At 39.6% G+C, this 22,767-nt stretch overlaps 1 protein-coding gene across 2 annotated transcripts in view; it reads left to right on the plus strand.

The window, feature by feature from the left end:
* Positions 1–22,510, plus strand: part of tbc1d22a (TBC1 domain family, member 22a) — a 121,965-nt gene extending 99,455 nt beyond the window's left edge. Inside the window, exons 14-15 of one of the 2 annotated variants that reach the window (XM_058078049.1) lie at positions 6,192–6,287; positions 20,045–22,510. In XM_058078049.1, coding sequence (XP_057934032.1) covers positions 6,192–6,287; positions 20,045–20,173 — 225 coding nt within the window. In that variant the 3' untranslated portion in view covers positions 20,174–22,510. The remainder of the gene's footprint in view (positions 1–6,191; positions 6,288–20,044) is intronic. The other variant, XM_058078048.1, reaches the window with a different exon arrangement.
* Positions 22,511–22,767: the final 257 nt, after the last annotated feature.

Raw genomic sequence — 22,767 nt, forward strand, 5'->3', positions numbered from 1 at the left:
CATCACTAAGTATAACAGTCTGACTCATGATACCATCTAGATAAAAGTCTAAAATCATCACATGACAACTTAACATTCAAAGGGTAGCTAAGAAATATACAAGAAAAGTACCAATACCAGTTAAAAAAATGTTAACTTTTTGACCTCTTAGTGACTCGGGTAGGCTACCACATTATTCATCAAGTTTTGGTGTCTGACTTGGAAAATATCAGGACAGCTGACATCAGCACTGGCTACCTGCATTATGGTAGAAAATGGATGGAGAGATTAAAATGCTGACAGGGGCCGACAACCCATTAGAAAAGTTAGCCAATTTGTTACCTATAAATAAATTACAATTTGATAGTGTGTTTCATTTTCTGGGATTAGCTTGTAACAAGACTGCTGAATTTAAATTTGATATCGTCATATCGTGGTGAGCATTCCTCTCAAGTGAACAAACGTGTGACTATAAAGAAATAAAGGTGTCTAATGTCTGCCTCATGGTTTCCTTAGCAAGAGGCGGCCCTTTTTCCATGTCACTGTGGAATAAAAGAACTAAAGACAGGGAACAGTGAAATATACAGAAAGAAATCCTTAACGCAGAGTTGAATACATGATTGGGGGAGCATAAACAAACACTCTGATGAATAATTTAGCAGGGTTTTGGCTGTTTTGGCAGCCCAACTACACATTGTACTTGTAATCCACCCCCTAAATATTTGATATTTCTCAATGCTGTTTGGATCACCCTTTCATACAGTACACAAACACAAGAGTACACCTTTTTTTTGGCAGGCTCTGTCACAGTCACTCACCTGTAGTCCGACACTACTCGAGGGAATCGGGCCATTTCCACTCATGAAACTTTCAGCACCACACCAACAAAAAGTGTCTCTTCCGCATGTCATTTATACTCTACTGCTTCTTATGACAAGCCGGTGCTTTGGCTGTTAAAATTTGTTATTTTAATGTCAAATTATAACACATTGCTACGTTAATTAAGGATGTGCTCCCTTTATTTGTTTAGTTATGCGGCTGCAACTCTGTGTTTTGGCAGATGCACACAGGCTGATTTTTAACAAGAGCAACAATTTATTAATTACACATTTTTTTTCCTCCTCTGCAAGTGCAAAGTTGCTGCCCAAAAAAAACCAAACATGTTTTTTGGGTCACTCCAAATGCCCCCAGATAAATAGCAAGTCCTTGCCCTTTGCCGCTGAGCTTCTGTGTGTGTGTTCCAAGGGAGGTTTTAACCTGAGTGTTGTAATGTCTCCACTGTGGTCTCCTTTCTGTGGTGTGGCCATCTGTTCACTAGCTCGCTCCAGCACAAGCCAGCCTTGTGCACTTTCTCTGAATTCCTCTCATATTTTCTCCTTCCACCACCAATTCCTGTTTGACTTTCTCTAGATAGTCCTCCGTTGCTTTCTATGTATTATTTAGCTCTTCTTGCATTGCCTATAATAACCATGTATTTGTCACTATTGATCCCACTCAGAGACAGGATGGAAGTGACATCAGGAAAAAAAAAAACACAGTGAGGAATTATTTAGTGGAAAAAACACACATTCCCTTTTCCTCCCCAGCAGGCAGGCAGGCGGGCAGACAGACAGGGACCAAATTATCCCTGTTGCGTAGAGCATGAAATTAGCAAGTAACACAGTGTGGCAGCATTAGCATGGCTGTTAAAGAGATACTGTGACACTTTCAGCCTCTAAAACATGCTCACTCTCTCTCTGTCTCCATGCCGATGACTGCACACACTGGGCAGGGAGCTGCTGGGTGTTAAGTGACCACCAGTACTATAGATGTTTGATAGAAGCTGGGACAGTGCATCATTAGCGGTAGTGAAATGTATATCAACCACTTTAAACATGTGTATTATTTTTTTTTGCTGTTTTTTGTGTTATATCACATATGCATCAGTTAACACTACAGGGGTCTCAAATTAGTGCCTGGTGGTTGTGAGTGGTGGCAAGGAAAAATCTGCCGCTGGCTGCAAACTAGATAAGAGACGAGACAAGGTCTTTGCGAATAATGAGAGGTATAAAACTTGCTTGCAAGGATCCAAATCAATGCAACCTTAACAGAAAATGTCAGACTCGACTGCTAAAATGTTAGTTAATATGGGATATTATAGGGGTGTTACCAGCTTGCAATATCAAAATATGACAATAATACACTGTTAGACAAAGGGCAGACTCACATGGCCAGAAACCCATTTGAATCACCTGATTCAAATGGTATTTGGAGGACTTAATATATCATTATAAGACATCATATGTTAGCATATGAGGGATATTAACAGTCATATGACATTCTAAGAAGTGGTCTGCATCAAGCAGCTTCATCTCCCTCTGCATACAGTTTCATAATGTGTATGGTTCTCTTTGAGTCCGCAGTTTAGCAATTTCGAAGCACACCAAGCATTTGACAGCACATCTGATTTTTATTAATAGCTGTGCTTCATGTTTGAGTGAGAGGGAGTGCCATTGAAAATAAAATAATGAAAGCGTTGTCTTTGATATGCACCACGGTGACAACACAAAGGCACATTTGCATATATTTACATATATGCCTTTAAGTTACGTTTTGGGCAGATACTGTAACACATTTAATTTGTGATTTATCATGCTTAATTATGGGAAATGATGGCATTAACTTGATTAAAGTCCTTATCCACATGCATATCCCCCGCTCCTCCAAATTTAATGGGCACAAGCAGAATGACAATCAAACAGTGTTAAATTATTCTGATTTTAATTGTTCATTTTGTTCCCTACTAATTGACCGCCGTGTTAGTTAATTGAAATGTACCGAGCTACAAGACGGAAGACGCTATTGTTTTAAAAGCTTTTCAGCTTCGTTTATCAACAGATTATATCAAGGCTTTACCGAGAGACCTCACATAATAATTTACATTTTTTTTTAACGCAATCACGGCACCCACACGTTGCACTAATGAGAGAAATAGGTGTGTAACATTAACTATAACTTCATGGTCAACTATTGGGTCTGTCAGCAGTACTTCACAAGTAACTGTCTTTCACCTATAACAGAAAGTGCTTTTAAGTTGTCGTTTAAGTGTCCAACTTCCTTTCTATTCTTCTCATGCAACTATTGCATCATTGCAGGATGGTCTTACATCACAACCTTTGTCAGAACATCAATGAACCTCCGTGTCGTGCCAGTTTGTTTTGGATGTGCAAAGAGCCAATATCACAGTTTAAATTGTATATAACACTGCAATGTTCCCACATTCCCCTTCCACCTCTATCTTATTATATTATTACTATTATTATTATTTTATTATTTTTTAACAAATACAAATTTTGTATTTATTTCTTTATTCATTTCAGTTCATTGAGATATTTTCTGTGCTTTCTGAGCATCATTATATCTCACGCACAAACCTCTCCTCACTCCATTTCCCCATCGCCCTTACTTCTCGCTCCCCCGCTTTCTCTCCACTTTGATCACCCCGAGTTGAGCTCAACATGGCTGCCACGACGACACAGGGGACGCTGAACGCCAGGCATACAAACAATGGATGAGGAGAGACTTAACTGAGTCACCTTGACTTGCATGACAAACTTTATTTTGTACTTCATAATGACATTGGATAGGACAGTAGGGAGGGATAGTGTGTCAGGGAGAGAAATTGATGTGGAACCAGACAAAGAGTGATGGATGATACAAATGTGGCTAACATTTATTACTGTCAACATTAATCTGTCTTGATTTTTTTCTCCCCTAACGTTAGTGCCTCATGTTTGCATTCATTTTGGATAATACGCCTTTTGGCAAGGCTTGTTTAAGAGAAGCCTGCAGTTATTTATCTTTTCCGCCTCGATCAAAATTTTAAGACCGATTGAAAAGTTGCAAAAATGTACATTTTGCACTGTTGGATCTTACGGAGCTTCAGTAGGACTTCAAAATGCAAAAAAGCGAAATCGGAGTGCCATCCATCCCCAAATGTTATCAATTGAATTAAGATGAGGGAACACACAGGATGGTCCAAAGGAGTGATACTGAGTCCTTTGGGAGGCATTGTGAACCGCAGTGTTGTCCTGTTGGAAAAGCCAGTCATTACCTCACAGATAAGGAAGGGCCTTCAGTCATGAGGGATGCCCCCTGCAGCATCTCCACATAGTCAACTGCCGTTTGACACCCCTGCACAACCTGAAGTTCCATTGTTCTATTGAAGGATAGTGATGGCACTCCCTCCACTGTGCTGTGGAAAACATCTCTGGTGGGATCTCCTTCTCATGCCAGTAACGTAGAAACCATCGGGACCGTCAAAGTTAAATTTTTTCCCATCAGAGAAGTTGAAGGAGATGAGGCCTTTGAAGACGTTTTTCTTCGTAAAACCCTTCTCTCACAGATGCGGTCTGATAGTTATTGGACTGCACTCGACACCAGTAACATCCTTTATTTGGGCTGAGGATCATCCCGTGTCTTGATGGACAGGCAATCGGATCCCCCCCCTCAGCTCAGAGACGGTGAAACTTTTTTCCCCCCATAAGTGTCTTCTAGGAAGTCTGACTGCAGCCAACTTCAGCAGCTCAACAATCCAACTATCTTCACAGAAAGATTTATTGCCTTTGCCATCAGGAGATCACAGGTATACCTATACCTGACAGAAAATGACATTTAATCCACATTTTTGCCAAGATTTTGGCTGTTAAAGGCTGTGGTCTTAAACTTTTGATCAGGATCAGGAGCGTATTTCACTTTAATGCTTGTTTGCTATACATTGCTGACTCAAAATGTTTTTTTTGTCTCACTCCCATTTCTTCTTTTTGACGTTTGAAGCTCTACTTAGACTCTCCGTAAGATCCAACAGTGCAGAATGTGTGTTCCATGTGGGAACTCTGAATGTTCAGTACCAAAAAATCTGATTACTAATACATGTACCGTTACACCCGTAGTTCCCAGTCAGTCTTAATAAAATATCTGTGAGATGCTTCAGTCAAAGTACCCCAAGGATCAAGAGTTACACATGCTTATCATAGCCTCGAAACAAGCCTGTTCGAGCAGTCGGTTTCCGCATGTCTCCTTTACCTGAACCTGATTAAGCATGACATCCAGGCTGATTGAAATGCTCAATGAAACTTTGAAGTTCTTAAGACTTCTTATTGTTGTCGTTTGTGAATGTACACCGCCACAGACTAGGCGACCATTGTTGCAGTTAAAGTATGTAATAGAGCAACAAGATAGATGTTAGGAACAGAGAGAGTGCATTTCACTTCCCCACTCCGGAGAAGTTTGCCAGTGCCCTCAACCATGAACTCCCACATATCCGCTCGGAGAAGAAAGGAAATTAAAAACTGAAAATCTTTGGGGACTGATAAACATTGTACTCCCTTTGTAACGTCAGTCATATACTCACTCATCTGTGTTTGCTTGCTCCTGCTGCCAGGTTAGACCAACAAGCCAGTCAGCTGCCAGTGTACCTCTCGCATCCCGCTACGCTTGGCTGTTCGCAAACACCCCTATTTTTTATTTTTACTCCCAACATTCACTTTGCAGGGTGAGAGTAAATCCAAGACAAAATCATCTATTTTCTATCAAAGCACACATAAGAGAGCATGTTGAAAATATTCATTCATGAATTTGCGCTTAGTGTGTTTCTCATGTGGTAGTGCGTACAGAGAGGCTCTTGTATGAACACAATGGCACAATTTCATACCCTGAATTTGAAGCATTATAAAAATAAAAAAAAGAAACATATGGGTAGCTAAACCTCCCTGACAAGCATGCCAGAATTAGTTCAACACATTTACACTTTGAATATTGGGTGACAGCCTTAAAGGGGCCACACGCTTCTAAGTGACTTGCATTCAAAGACCCAAGTAATTATCCTCCATGTGATAGGGCTCTGGAGGAAAATGAATAAGAACAAGGAACATCTCATCCTTTGTTTCTCTCCTTCTCTAATTCCCTGTGCTCATAAAATAAAAGTGGGCTACCAAACGTAACGAGGGGTTGAAATAAGAAGACGTGCAAAGAAAAGAGGAATTGTATCACTCAGTTCTGCATATGCAAATATCTGGATTCTGGCACCAAATCTTTTCCACTCTAATGGTGTAAAAATGAAATGTGAGGCAAAGGTAAAAGGACTGACATGATTTACTTACACACTTCTCACTCTAGCTTATGGATGGGAAAGCATCACATACGCTCAACTTTTATCATTTCTTTCCCTCTAGGCTGAACCAGAGGGTTTCTCCCATTTCCATCTGTATGTTTGTGCAGCCTTCCTGGTGAGGTGGAGGAAAGAGATTCTAGAGGAGCGAGACTTTCAGGTAAAAACATTATACACCCGAATATAGAGCACAAGAATTCTACCAGACTGTAATTGTGGACTTGTTCATGGTCCACATCCCTCTCGCCATTACCACCATGGTCATTAACTGTAAGTTTCAGAGTGCATTAGTGGATGGCGCTAGACATCTGCCAGAAGGTGACTTTGCTGGCCTGCTCACCAGGAAACATGACTCTTTAACAGCAGCGGCACATCAGCTCATACAAACACTGGCTGCTTCCACCACAAAAAAAAAACATTACATTTCACTGGGGCGGCAATTTGCAGGAAAAAGTATGCCTCAAAAGTCACCATCATAGCGTGTGACGGGAGACTTCAGCTCAGTGAGCACTGAAAGCAGTGTTTCTCACCTGGTGGGTCGCCAACCACAAGTCAAAAATTACAGTTTAACTTACCGGTATCTACTTCATATTGCATAATACAAACATATTATGCAGTCTCACATTGATAAACACTTTAAAATGATCTTTCAAAGGTACGCTTATTGATTTAAACCGATTTTTTAAATCTGTGATTAGTTGTGATTAATCGTGATTAAGTATTGCAATTGTTTGACAAACCTAATTATGTGAATCAATTATTTCACTTTACATTATTTCCTATAAAAGCGAGTTTTTACGACAGGATCTGGACAAATTCTAGCGTATACACAGCATCTTCTCATAATATACATACGTGTGTATGTGTATATATGTGTGTGTGTGTATATGTATATATATGTATATGTATATATATATATGTGTATGTATATGTATATATGTGTATGTATATGTATATATGTGTATATGTATATATGTATATATGTATATGTATATATGTATATATGTATATGTATATATGTATATATATGTATATGTATATATGTATATATATGTATGTGTATATGTATATATATGTATGTGTATATGTATATATGTATATATATATATGTGTATATGTATATATGTATATATGTATATGTATATATATGTATATGTATATATGTGTATATGTATGTGTATGTATATGTATGTGTATGTATATGTATATATGTATATATGTGTATATGTATATATATGTATATATGTGTATATGTATATGTGTATATGTATATGTATATGTGTATATGTGTATATGTATATGTATATGTGTATATGTATATATGTATGTGTATATATGTACATATGTATATATGTATATATGTATGTGTATATATGTATGTATGTATATATGTATATATGTATGTATATATGTATATATGTATGTATATATATGTATGTACATATATGTATATACAGTGAAGAAAATAAGTATTTGAACACCCTGCTATTTTGCTATTTATCCCACTTAGAAATCATGGAGGGGTCTGAAATTTTCATCGTAGGTGCATGTCCACTGTGAGAGAGATAAACTAAAAAGAAAAATCCAGAAATCACAATGCATGATTTTTTTAACAATTTATTTGTGTGATACAGCTGCTAATAAGTATTTGAACACCTGAGAAAATGAATGTTAATATTTGGTACAGTAGCCTTTGTTTGCTATTACAGAGGTCAAACGTTTCCTGTAGTTTTTCACCAGGTTTGCACACACTGCAGGAGGGATCTTGGCCCACTCCTCCACACAGATCTTCTCTAGATCAGTCAGGTTTCTGGGCTGTCGCTGAGAAACACGGAGTTTGAGCTCCCTCCAAAGATTTTCGATTGGGTTCAGGTCTGGAGACTGGCTGGGCCATGCTAGAACCTTGATATGCTTCTTACGGAGCCACTCCTTGGTTTTCCTGGCTGTGTGCTTCGGGTCGTTGTCGTGTTGGAAGACCCAGCCACGACCCATCTTCAATGCTCTGACAGAGGGAAGGAGGTTGTTCCCCAAAATCTCACAATACACGGCCCCAGTCATCCTCTCTTTAATGCAGTGCACTCGTCCTGTCCCATGTGCAGAAAAACACCCCCAAAGCATGATGCTACCACCCCCATGCTTCACAGTAGGGATGGTGTTCTTCGGATTGTACTCTTCATTCTTCTTCCTCCAAACACGCTTATTGGAATTATGACCAAAAAGTTCTATTTTGGTCTCATCTGACCATAAAACTTTCTCCCATGACTCCTCTGTATCATCCAAATGGTCATATGCAAACTTAAGACGGGCCTTGACATGTGCTGGTTTAAGCAGGGGAACCTTTCGTGCCATGCATGATTTCACATCATGACGTCTTAGTGTATTACCTACAGTAACCTTGGAAACGGTGGTCCCAGCTCTTTTCAGGTCATTGACCAAGTCCTGTCGTGTAGTTCTGGGCTGATTCCTCACCTTTCTTAGAATCATTGAGACCCCACGAGGTGATATCTTGCATGGGGCTCCACTCCGATTGAGATTGACCGTCATGTTTAGCTTCTTCCATTTTCTAATGATAGCTCCAACAGTGGACCTTTTTTCACCAAGCTGCTTGGTAATTGCTCCGTAGCCCTTTCCAGCCTTGTGGAGGTGTACAATTTTGTCTCTGGTGTCTTTGGACAGCTCTTTGGTCTTCGCCATGTTACAAGTTAAAGTCTTACTGATTGTATGGGGTGGACAGGTGTCTTTATGCAGCTAACGACCTCAAACAGGTGCATCTGATTCAGGATGATACATGGAGTGCAGGTGGACTTCTAATGGGCAGACTAACAGGTCTTTCAGGGTCAGAATTCTAGATGATACACAGGTGTTCAAATACTTATTTGCAGCTGTATCACACAAATAAATTGTTAAAAAATCATGCATTGTGATTTCTGGATTTTTCTTTTTAGTTTATCTCTCTCACAGTGGACATGCACCTACGATGAAAATTTCAGACCCCTCCATGATTTCTAAGTGGGAGAAATAGCAAAATAGCAGGGTGTTCAAATACTTATTTTCTTCACTGTATGTATGTATATATATGTATGTATATATGTATGTATATATATGTATGTATATATATATGTATGTATATATATATGTATGTATATATATGTATGTATATATATATATATGTATATATATATATATTTGTGTGTATGTATGTGCAACTGCTTTTAGGGGCTTGCATATTGGAATGCACAAGAATATCCGCATTTCTTCCAAATTCAGCATGGAGAACACAGCCTACCAACACATCTGAGCACAGACAACCCATAGATATCCCGCATAGTTGCAGCTACTAACTTGAGTCCCATTCAGACTACCAAGTGGCGCACCAAGGGCAAAGTATCCATCTTCATAGACATGAGAGGGAAGTGAGAGTTGCACCGTGAGTTGAGCATCACGGTGTGAATCGGAGGGGAGGAAAGGGGAGTTGGAGATTAGTGTACTTGGGAAAATGAGTATTTGTTATAAATTAGTTTCTTCATCTTTTCTGCAATGATATCTGTATGTCAGGAAACGGCTTTAGTTTCATTTCCCAAGGACATCTTGGATTTTTCTATCGAGCACTTGATGCCATGATGGCATTTGAAGCTGTCAGGAGTTTGTTGACGAGATAGCGGCTGTCACAACCTCAGTTTGTCTCGCTCAGGTTGTGACTTTTTTTGTTCGATTCCATTTCGTATTGAACTCAGAGGTCTTTTAAGTGACGTCCTGCAGCATTGTTCACTCAAATAGGAATAAAACATACTTTTTCCACTATTGAGAGAATGCTCAAATGCACCATCTCTTATACATAGCCTGTGTTTTCCCAAAAAGTCTCAAACAGATGGACCATATTACTTTCATGGTCTAGAGAGTTAAGAGTATGTTTATTTACATTACAGAAAGTACATCTGAAGCGCTGTCTCTCTTTGAAAGTATATTTTCAAAGCTTTTTGGGAAATCTAAGCTGAATGAATCAAAATTTGTAATTAACGCACACACACTCACACACACACAGTCGTCCCTTAGAATTAGGATTCCTTATTAATAAACTGAATATTTTTGTAGTTAGGGAATAAAAACCTTCTAAATATAGTTTTAATATGATTAGAGCACTCTCAACATGAAATAACACCTCTATAGTCCCCTTGTAACTCATATTACCCAATGTAGACATAATAAGCAAGAAATCCTATAAATAAGACACAATATAGGCTCACACACAGATTAAGCCTATTGTTTTTTTTCATTTGATATGCTTACTAGTCACCTATACACTAATACAGTAATCCCTTGTTTATCATGGTTAATTGGTTCCAGACCCAAACGTGATAAAAGGCAAAGTAGCCTTCAATATTACTGAATGGACATTTTTTGTTGTTGGCGTATAGAAAACGTGTTTATGACTTTATTAATGCAATCTTTACCATTACTAGAGTCCTGTACCATGATATACCACCCCCATCATCACCTGTACACTCCTGTTATTTTTAGTTTACACCAAATGTAATGTAGTTGTTCAAATGTAATACACAGGCTTTGGGATCAAGACATGGCAATGGCGTTAACCATTAGCAAGTTAACTAGTTTGCCTCAAGGGAGTGATAATCGAACCGCGATATTGTGAGGGACGACAGTATTACTTAGGTACTTGTTCATTATAATTACACACACACAGTTCATAAAGGCAACGACAAACCTGTGAAAATACTGCAACTTCTTCAATCATGATGATGCTGTGCTAGCTATGTGTCAGTATTGCGGGGTCTTTTGAAATAAGCAGCGAGCTCTGATAACTAGCCCAAAACAACCAAGAACACAGGAATTTTCTAGGGCCATGGTCACCGCAAAATGGCAAACTGTGATTTAAAAAAAAAAAAAAAAAAAGAATATATTTGAAAAAAACACATGATAGAGTGAAGCCACGGAAATTGAAGCGACAAGGGATGACTGAATATAGTGTATATACATGTAAAAAATGTTTTTCTTCCCAAAACAGGCCTTGAAAAAGACAGGATGTCTTATATACGGCTCATTATGGTAATTTTGCCTTTCCTTAAAATGGTCCCCCCACAGGCGTACATCCCCTAAACTCCTCGTTTCCACAACACACATGCACATATTCAGCCAAATGTCATGGTGGCATTTTACAATACACTGCAAATGAGCTCTCACTGGCCATTTGTTAACATCTTCATGTCTGTTGTTTGCACATAATGGAACACAGGTCTGTGTGTGTGTGTGTGTGTAGGGGAGGAATACAGTACAAAGAATACACTTTTGAAGTCTTTTTGGCAGAGATTAGTGTCAGTTGGGAGCAGTTAATAGTTCTCCCCCCCCCCCCACAGCTTTATGGTTTAATTCCAAGAGATTTCTGCCCCTGATCCACTGAATCTGAAAGTTCAGACGTGGGCCTGGCAGGTTCTTAAGGGCCTGTTGAGCAGTGAGCAGCTCTTATCAGCTCAAACGGCAGCCCACTTCTGTCATGTCTCTTTTACTTCCTTCATTATTATAATTGGGAGTCACACCGTTTGCAATGCTAATTCCTGCCTCTTTAGTGTCTTTGCTGCAGATAGATTAGCAGATCTTATCTCAAGTTCGTATTTGGATATTGTCTCTGCTCAGATCGCATGATTGATCACTTCATCATTTTCTTGTCATGTGAAATTTGATCAAATATAACATTGTACATGAGTTGTGACATCTTGAAATACTGGATGGGGAATGGATTCCCTTTTATTTGTCAATTCATTTTCTGCCTGAATGGGCTGCCACAGCAGTCAAAATGGAGTGAAAGGGATGACAGCAGAAATGTTTTGAACAAAGAAATAGCAAATTTCATTGTAAAGTAATGTTTACCCTTGCACTCATTTTGCCTTCACATGTCCCTCAATTTGCTGTGGCAATTTAGATAAGATTGAAGACTAGTTTTCGCGCTAGGCATGCAATTTGTGACCAAAAATGGTGCACATTGGCACAAAATGCCACACTCAGAATTCATATATACCTAAATCAAGCACTGTTTATGTCTCGTTCACAACATTGTTCCCGAATGGGTATGCATTCTCAAGGATCCACTTCCTGGGTCCGTGAAGCTGTCATGGCATTACTTAATTCCTGTATTTGAAAGGGACCTACAAAATGGTGAAATCCAGAGAAGAAGCTTTCATTGCAGAAAACTTATCTTGCAGCTGCAGAAAGAGCAGGAAGGAGGCATAAACTAGAAAAAAGAAGCCACAGACGGTGTGAGAGAGGGGCTTTATGAGTAGGAGACATCACTTTGGGCATTATCATCACTCATCACAGCTAGAATGTTGTATTCTCATGATAAACCATGCCAAAGTTTCAGATAATGAGGTTTGCACATTTGGAATTGAGCCCTGAAGGGAGTTTGGGATGGCTCAAAACTCTCTGTTTCAGAGGGTGTTGTAAAACTGGAGGTTTGTGATGTCACACATAGGCGGCCTTCCTTATGTGGGCGTGCTCTGTCGGCCAGATACGCTCTCCGCCCTCCCCCAAGCTCTGAAATCCAAAGAAATACAGCTGGAATAGGTGTAGATTCTGGAAGTTCTAGAAAGCTTGGGTATCTTTTGTAGCTGCCCTACAAGAGTCCACAATTCAATACAAAGGGACAGAAAACAAGCATAGTAGGATCCAAGAGGCTACAGAAGTTACTTGAGAATTCTCCTCGTCTTGCTTCGAGATGTGTTGCAAAAGTTAACCCATTCATGTGAATGATAAGCACCACCTGCATTGGTCAGGCAGAGGTTGCGGTGCATTCACAGTCGTCATGCGTGCCACAAATTTTGAACATTTCCGAATTTTCTTTGCGCACTGGCATGCAGCCTGTTTCCTTTTGCTTGTAGCCCTAAATTATTATTTTTGCCAACTTCAAGTAAAAAAAAAAATATATATATATAAATTCTTATGAAAGCCATCCCTAATACATAAAGCCTCACTAGCTGGACATGGATCACCCATTGAACACAGTGGAACATGAATAGCATATTGATTTTGTTCATCATATTGAACTCCAACATTATAACAGCGTTCACCTTTAAATCCAAATACAGTTCAGCCCTTTTTAACTCCAACGCTTGAAGTTGTGGATCCGTTCCTGTGCTGACAATGAATACACTCTGATGATTTTAATTAAAAGTCAGGAAGAAAATAAAAGGCCAATTTGCCTGTTATCAGACATTGTAGGGAGAGCAAGCGTGAATCTCCTCTTCTGTTTGTGGGCTTGGACTGGTTAAGCCGCTAAATGGAAAAAAAATCAGGAGGCGGAGAGGTACTCCCTAAGCAATCTGCCCTCCAGCGTTCTGCATCAGTGAGCATGCTTTTGCTAACCGAAGACTCGGGATGCATGCTAGTTAGTACACATGCACACACATGTACTGTATGCTCGTCTTTGAACAGCATGCACCCAGATAGGAAAACCTTAACATGCTCATAAATAATGCCATTCTGTCCCCGTGCACATATTATACCGTTTTATGTACACATTCATGAATCACTTGGCACACGGTACAAAGAGTAATACTGACATGCTTAGAGATCCTACACATGCCAGGCTGTATTACTGCTAGAAGTTATTGCAGAATAAAGACTGTCCTGAATTCAGAAATGAATATTCAGTTTCCATCTTTAATTTAAAGAACTCATATTCATTCGATAACTGAAGACCTTCTACTCTTGGGGTTTTGTCGGGGGTCATAGACTCTTGACTACCAGGAGAGGGATCTTTTTGAACTTTCCATTGGGAGTTAACTTGTTAAATGTCCTTCTTTTTTGCTTTGTCAAGTTGAACATGTCAACGTTCACATGAACTTTTAATTAAAGGGGGACCTATTGTGCTCATTTTTGGCCCTTTTTGTATGGAGTTAATAACCCCCACAGAAATCATTCTAGATCTTCCAGAATCTTCACCTGTTCCAGCTTTATTATCTTGGATTTGCAAAACTGTCTGTTTTTAATTTATTCCACCCACGGCTCAAGTTTACTTAAATGCTAAAATACAATCTAGAAGTAATTCCAAGGTACTTAATAGTCTCCCCTGTTTGTTTAAGCTTGAAATGACAAATGCAGCCTCACTATGGGTTAAGGTGCCATGTTAAGGAACTGTCCAGGAGCAGTGACTTCTTGGAGTGTCTACTTGTTGCCTGGCAACTGCTGCTTCATTTTTGTCTGAAGATGGAGTCAACAAGATACAAAGAACAGGTTTTAATTAGCAGCTTCTGAGGAGTTGCTGGGTGGCATTTCCTCGCCTCGAATTGGGACTTGGAGATTTTATATCCCCCACGGCCCCTTCCTGTTTTCATATCATAGTAAGACATTCAAATAGGTTTAATAATGGCACAGGGAGAAGTGGTATTTATTAGCGTAAAGTATTGCTCTAGTTTAATCATTCATTTACTAGGATTACCCCCACTCCGTAGTATGCACAATCAAGGGTAGAACGTATTTTCTAAAATAGCAACCTCCAGGACAAATAAACACCTCAACTCAAAAAAAACACCATGGGGGTATAACAAGTTGTACTTGTCTTTCCTTTGAATGTGACTTTAGTACGTAGAAGCAGACGTGGCATCAGTACTGCTGATGTTTAATGTGGATTTTAAAAAGGGAACAAGAAGACCGTTTTAACTAGCTGGCTAACACCAACATCTACCTTCACTGCAATGTACTGTATTTCATCAAAATAAAAACCACCTCTGTAATAAACATTTCATGGTCTTCTCTGCACTTAGGGCCAGTATTTGGGAAAATGGGGCAATTTTGTTTTTAAAGTCAGCACAAATGCACAATGTAATTAAAACATCTATCTTTTTAAATGAGCAGACAATTGCCTCGTTATTAGCTATCGGTATGACAGCTTTAGTTTGCATTTTATCGGCCTGCTTTTCTCCCAACTTGGCGGAGTCATTCCGTGTCCACGTCAGGGTATGTGTGGTGTCTGACTCCTCTTTTAGCGCCGCTTGTTTGCCAGAGGGCCCATTTAGTGTAATTATACGAACTACAGAAAGCTAATGGCCCTGACAGAGCCGTGTCTATGCCCATTACACCTCAGGATGCCACAAAACACCATTACCACCGACAGCTACCTGGAAAGTGTGTGTGTGTGTGTGTTCATGTAGATATGTTTGCTGCAGGAGGTCAGAGGTGGAATGATGCATACAGAAATAGGGCATCAAGAGTGTGCCTTTGTTTTTTTTTGTATTATTATTTTGCACGGCGAACCTGTCATCTATCCGCTATGAATTTCTCTGGAGATTTGCTACCACTGTTGGTAACTCCATGAGGAAGACAGCAAGGCACCTTGAAAAGCGCTCATATCCTTCGTTTACCTCCGAACAAATCATGGTTTGTGTGATGTTTTTTGTATTTTGCAGTTAAGTCTAGTGTTCTAAACAATTGCCTTATGGGCTTCAGTATCATATGGTTGTCTAAAACCATGCATTTCTATTTTCAAAGGGCATTCACTTCAAAATGTAAAAATATATATATTACTGGTTATTATAGTAAGTATAAAGCTAAGATTGGGATACATGGTGCTCATCTATAGCCATTCATTTCTTTTGTGTATATATACACAATATAAAGTATACGTATATGTTTCTCAGCTGTCTGTCCTCATGAGCAGGCTGTCGACTAATTAACATGTGCATAAACAATGAGGTCCCGTCATATTAACCACTCAGAGAATACATTTCAGTGGATGCTTTTTGTTTAACAGTTGTGTTTTTCCATCACTGAGTAAAAGCCTAAGCACCCGACTCTATTGATAATCTGCTTTCCCCTCAATATCAATAGCCATTAAGCACTTTAAGGCTTGCCAAGCAAACGGAATGGACAGCTAATTTTCTCCAACTTGCTTGAAGAGTAATGATAGATCCACGTGTTAGTGCTGCAGGATAAATGAATGTTTATTCTTAAATATGAACAAGCGCCTACACAGGTTACATGATTAATAACCACAAGTAACATTTACTTAGAAAAAGTCTATTTGCACAACAGTCTAATTCAACTAACAGATGTATATCTCTTTGCTTTTATGACATGAAATCTAAACAAGATTGCTTGCATCGTTTGAGTAATGCATCTATTCCTCAGCAAAGACAACTCTCAAAATAAGTTTGACGACTGTTTTTTTCTTTACGATTGCCTTGCTTCCCAAATGCCCAAATCCTCTCTAGTGCTTTTCTTTCAGCACCAGTAGCAAGCATGTTGTTCTCGTGCCCCCCTGTAAAAGAGCACACTGAGACACACTCAGCCTCCCAACGGGGCGCTATGCCACCTGTGTCGATCAGAGCGATCCCCCCCTCCCGACAGCGAGACGTATGCAATTAAACCATATTAAAGTCGTTAGCCTCACAAGCAGCGATGGCCGGCAGATGGTTAACACACTGAAATATGCCCTTAATGAAGGTCTTCAGTCACCGCTGCACAGACGACCGTGGCCGAGTGCACGCTTGTGTGCGCTCGCTGTGTTACCGTGCATACATAACGCACAAAGCAGTACTTGATTACACAGCAGTTGGTCCTGCTCCTGTAGCAATTAGTGCCTCTTGTAGATTCATGAAGATATGGGATCACGTGCTACACTTCTTCCCACCAACTGCTAGAAGGAGGATGTTTATGAGCAGGATTATGCAAAAACCATTCAAACAATTTTAATGAAACTTTGGGCTTGGTGAATCAAGAAAGTGTTCCTTATGCCCATCATAATATCATAAAAAGTGTCTCAACCCTAGCACTAAAGAGCCTTGGGGTAGTTCGATACTTCGGGGGAATACATGCTGTCTATCCTCAGGCACCAAGGGCCACTCGGGGAATGCACAGAATACCCAAACACATGCACTCAGTATGTATGAAAACATATTCACCGCAGCTTTTATGTCAATTAACTGTGCTTTTCCAGATTCCTTCTTTAATTGTAAACGTTATTTGCCATTGGAGTCGATTTTACTCATGTGATGAGAGCATAAGCATAAATCCCCACTTGCCGCCCGCATGCGGTCCGTGGAATTTGTCGGAGCGCATGTCTGCATGTGAGCGATGAAAGCCGAGAGAGCTGATAGTAACGCTCCGGTGAATACAGATGAGCGAGAGGCCAACTGAATTCTGATCAGGCGCCTTTCTCTCATTCTTCCGCTTTCTTTTTCCTCTCCTCAAATGCTCCAAGAGAAAACACTTCAGAGGAGTTGTGCGGAAGGTCAACCCCTTTAACGTCAAGCTTTCTTTCAGGTTTTCTGTGTGTGGGGAAAAAAAGCAAGCAACCAATATGTATTTTTCAATTTCCATTCAACCGGTTGAACAGAAGTTGAATTAAAATAATAAAAATGTACTTAGCAAGAAGTAGAAGGCGACTAAAAACAAAAAATGAATGTGACTAAACAATTGCAGAGAAACATCCGGCTTGCGTTCAAAGACACTTGGAAACGTCTGTGTTCGTAACCTTGAACTCGTAACTCTTAAGGATGAAACATGCCTTCAAGAAGAAACAAAAACGTCCGCGTATTAAGAACGAATATTATTTATTGTGTAAAGGCTGAAAGCAACGATAAAATAACTACTTTACATTATTGTTTATTTTTTGATAAACTCAGGTGACACTGCTGGAAGTCAACAGGGCTAGCTTGCTAGCGATTGGCCTACACAGGAAGTGACGCAACCAATGAACCAAAGCTCCCCAGTGGCGGTGGCAGTTATGCAGCACCAGACCATGACGCTGCCGCCGCCACCACCACCAAACTTAACTGTCGGCAAGACCAGCTATTTCGACAAAAATGGCTTTTTCCGTTGTCCACTTCAAGGCTTGTGAAATATTGTAAAAATGTCTTTTAAAAATCATGACATCTTGAAAGGTTTGCTCACAAAACAGTAGATGTAATCAGTTCTATGTCAACACCAAAGAACAAGCCAAGACGTCAGTGTTTTGTTTATAGATGTTCAATCTACGTAATGACTTTGTCATTGCACTACTCGGCTTTTGTCTGTTCATTAAAAATGACATTCACTTTAAAAAGACTCTGATTCGGCATTAATGTTTACTTAATTATCTCCTGACGCCTGTTGTTCTCAAACTTTCCTCAACTATGTTCACCTTTTTAAAGTTATTCAAGATGCTAGAGGTGAAACACGGCAAGTGCCTGATGGGTAAAAAGTGAATGGCAACTTAATTAGTGGAAGAAAACTTGGCTTTTTTTTTTTTTTTTTTAACAGCGTCATTCAGAATACAAATGATTTTAGCTGGAAAGTCATTAGGGTTGTCTCAGCGGCTCATTAAAAACAAGCAAGGAAGGGGAAATAATAATGGAACACCTTCATTTTAATATGTAGGACACGACGATAACGCAAAGTGCTTTCCTGTCGCTTACAGGTTGACTTTCGCCATGTCGGAAAGAAGGCGTCATAAAGTCAAATAGATAATTATAGTCGTAATCTGGGTTATATAGTGGCGTCCTTTTCATGAAGCAGCAAGAAGTCAGATGACGCCAACATGATTTGTCCTCCGATGTGATTATTAGCGCCGTGATTGGTCATAGAACGTGTTGTCATGGAGATGATTTGGGGCTTGATAATGAAAACTCTCAGGGCACTGATCCATTGCAGGCACACACACACACACACACATACACACACACACAGTCTGTTGCACTAACCAGTCTCATTCCCCTCTGAGAGGGAGGCATTAGTCTTGGAGATTGAATGTGTGTGTGTTGGTGTTGTGTGTTCTTACTTACACACTAATGTCCACCTTTTGTGGGAGATCAACCAAATTGTACTTGACAGTATTCCTTTTTTGTTTTTCCCCTTCCTTCTATATCTTTATCTTGTCTTCTTTCTCTCCCACTGCACTTATTATAGCATATTGACTGAGTTCACAACATCTGTGTCACACACCGGTATTCGGCGGTTCTATGTGTCTATATGTTATGGCGTTCTGTGGTTACGACACGCTCCCATAACTTATTTACACTGAAGAATGCATGTCGCTAGCGTGAGGAAGGACTACTTGACTTTTGTTCTTTTTCCACAAAGGTTGAAGAGAGGCGACTGGGCTATTCTTGTTTGTTGAAGATGGTTCACCTTTAATCTCAATGGCTTCTTCAGTTGTATTGCTTTCATGGAATGGGGCCGTCACATTCAGATGTAAAGATGGTCATGGACCCACCTGAAACCAAGGTGGCCGTGCCTGGTGGGAGAAAAGAGGTGTACAACTAAACCCTAAATTTATCACAACATAGAAAAATTGCAAATAGATTTTTTTATTTTGTGAATATTTAGTTGGAATTAGATCTACTGGGACACTAATAATGTCAAAAGCCATATTTAGAAAGTCATAAGCAGGTTTAAATGCTGTAAATACAAAAATATTGCTAAATTGCTATAAACGGCTGTCACTCACTTTCCCTTAGCTCAGGGGTGGGCAAATATTTTGGCTCGTAACAAAATTGTCCGGAGGGACCAGAACATATATTTAACACACACACACACACTATTTTATGCTTAGAATTTTCCTTGAATTATTTGTCTCATTTTATCTGTAAAAGTGTTGTACTATCAGCTGTATGTTTTCATGTCCCTTTTTTCAGGAGCACCTTAAACATCAGACCACATCAAACTATATTTGATAATTAAATTTTACATTTTTTTTTTTTTTTACTAAATAAGACATCCGACTTGCAAGTCATGTTTCCAGATTGTATGTTAAAAGCAACTGGTGGGCCAGATTCAAACGCTTGGTGGGCCGCATGTGGCCCCCGGACTGTAGTTTGCTCACCTCTGCCTGCTTGTTCTTCTAGTTGAGACTGCCTCAACAGCGCCCCTGCTGGTTATCATGCCCGTTGACCACATTTCTATAATATGTCTCACTCTTTCCTCCTTTAGGGCCTGATGATTCTTCTGCAGAACCTTCCCACAATGCACTGGGGCAACGAGGAAGTTAGCGTACTCTTGGCCGAGGCCTACCGGTTGAAGTTCGCCTTCGCCGACGCCCCCAACCACTACAAGAGATGATGACTCTTCTTCTTCTTCCTCCTGGTGATTCTTTGTTCCTCCAGATTTGGCCAAAGGACGATTGAGCTGTAAGAGATTGAAATAACGGAGAGGATGTAGCACTGAACCAATTGACGTGAAACCCTTTTTCTATTTGGATTTACTTTGGATATTGCATCGCCCACGGAAAACCACCCTCTGATGCGACGTAGAGTGGTTGCTTACGATCGCCTGGGGGTGTTCTGGCTTTATTCTCTGACCTTTTTTGTCAGTTTTGTCAAGTCAACGCAGGACGGTGGAAAGGGCAGAGCGCATGCCGTACATAACTGAGCCTTCTTTCTTGGTCAACCTTGACAAACATGACCTCCTCGGCTCCTTTCTCCCCCGCCTTCGCCTTGCCCCTGTGGGATGAGACTTGTTCTTGACAACATCTCCGGGCCGAGAGGATCCCCCCCTCTAAGTTCAGAGAGCTTCATCAGCATCCAAATAAATCAAGCACTGAGAGTAAGAATTTATTACCCTGGGATGTCTTATTTATTAGCTCCAGGGAAGTCATAAAGAGCGGCTCAATAAGGCACGCGAGGATCAAGGAGTTACATTGTACATCGATATGGGAAAGATTTTCCATAAAGAACCCTGATATTGTTTGCAAACATATGAACCCGAAGATCCGTTATGGTTGTCACCTGAGGGATAAAGATGTTTCCATGGAAGTTCCTCCCTCTTCTTTCCAGCAGGCTGACTGGTAACGGACAAATCACCTCAAATCTTATTGCCTTTTTTTCAGCCTTTTAGAGTTTTTTTTAATGCAGTTTTTGATTTGTCCACATAATCTCATTAAATTGTGCCTGACGTCAGGAAAATATAGAAGTTCGATTTTAATGTGAGTTGGAAACCCCAGCCCCTTAATCGTGATAGTTCAATCATATGGCAGCAAATCTATCATCGTTTTTTGGTTTTTTTTTCCCGCCGTCTGTTTGGGAAATTGTTTTAAAAAATGCACAAGGAAGGGTGAGGCTTATTAAATAGTCACTTTTGTTCTTACCGCCTAGTCACTTTTTTTTAACAGCAGGTATAAAAAAAAAAAAATGCACATTCAGACTATTTTCTTATATTTTTTTTATTTTTGATATTTTACAAACAAATCAATAGAATAACTAACAATCTAATCTGAGTCTGCTCACACAAGCAACCCCATGGTGATGAAAGCCATGGCTGGAGCCTTCTTTTTCTTCACATAGTGCACACACACACACATACTGAACTTCAAAACCACCTTTGATGAATCTCCTGGAAGGCATCCCAAGTAACAATTTCTCCCAATAGTTTTTGCTCTCCTTACCTGGATGTATATTTATGGAAAACCAACCGAAAAATAAAGAAAAAATATACCTCCCACGGCTCCAGAGTACTGACAAAATCAAACAGTAGTACGTGCGAGGGCATGTAGTGGTTCCCAAAACACATGTATAGACATTTTTGAAGTTGGAAAAAAAAACTGTATATAGAAAATGTAAATAAATCCTCTATATGACAAATGGACATGACTGTCACATTGATTTGGACTGTTTTGATTGACATTTTGCAGATGTGAGTGTTTTCTTTTTCTGTCCTGCAGCGATCAGCACATTGGTATAATGCATTGAGAGCCTTAAGTGATGGAAAGCCACGATGAGCATGTGTGTCCAATGCTGAAGTTCCCTGCTTCTTGTTAGGCTGAGTGATGTTCACACAAGCAGCCAATTATGGAGTAGTGGTCACTGAGGACTACACGTCATTTCATGGGAAATTAAAAATACATTAGTAGCAACAATGGTGCGGTTCTGTATCCATGTGTCTTGCATCACCTTTAAAGGGGGCATTACATCATTACACATTTAAGCCTCGCCTTAACGTAAGCATTAGCTTGGGTCTTATCCTTAAAATGGAATGTTCCCAAGAGTTGTCAACGTGTGGAATATATGCAAATATTGCCAACAAACGAAACCAGTTAGAACTGGGGAAAAAAACCCTCCAGGGTCATTGTTTTATTTTAATTTTACTTTTATTTTGTTTTTTTATTGTAGTACATAATTGACTTTTTCTAGTTTTGATATTATCATTCAATTTGACTTAACTTCATTTTATTTTTACTATGCGTGGAAATATGGGGTAATAACTATAAAAGCAATCTTCACTCGCTAAATGTACTGCAAAAAAGGTCAGTAAGGATAATTCATAATGCCGCGTACAGAGAACATACTAACTCCTTATTTCTAAAATCACAAATACTTAAACTTGCTGATATAGTTAATTGGTTCACAGTTCCTCATACTTCTCTACAAGAGAGGAGAAATATGATCTCAGGGAAGAACTACATTTGAAACACTTCTATGCTAGGACTGCGTTAAAAAGCCATAGCATTTCAGTATGTGGAATCAAACTATGGAATGGATTGAGTAAGGACCTCAAACAATGCACAATGATTTGCCAATTCAAGAAACAATACAAGCAGTTGATGTTCGCTAATTACAAGGCTGAAGAGTCTTGAACCAGTCATGTTGTGCTATATATATCACTATATTGACAGTTACTATGGTACCCATTATGCCATTGGATGGTCATATCACCTCGTA

The sequence above is a fragment of the Doryrhamphus excisus genome, chromosome 7, assembly GCF_030265055.1.
Source record: "Doryrhamphus excisus isolate RoL2022-K1 chromosome 7, RoL_Dexc_1.0, whole genome shotgun sequence".
Taxonomy (NCBI): Eukaryota; Metazoa; Chordata; class Actinopteri; order Syngnathiformes; family Syngnathidae; genus Doryrhamphus; species Doryrhamphus excisus.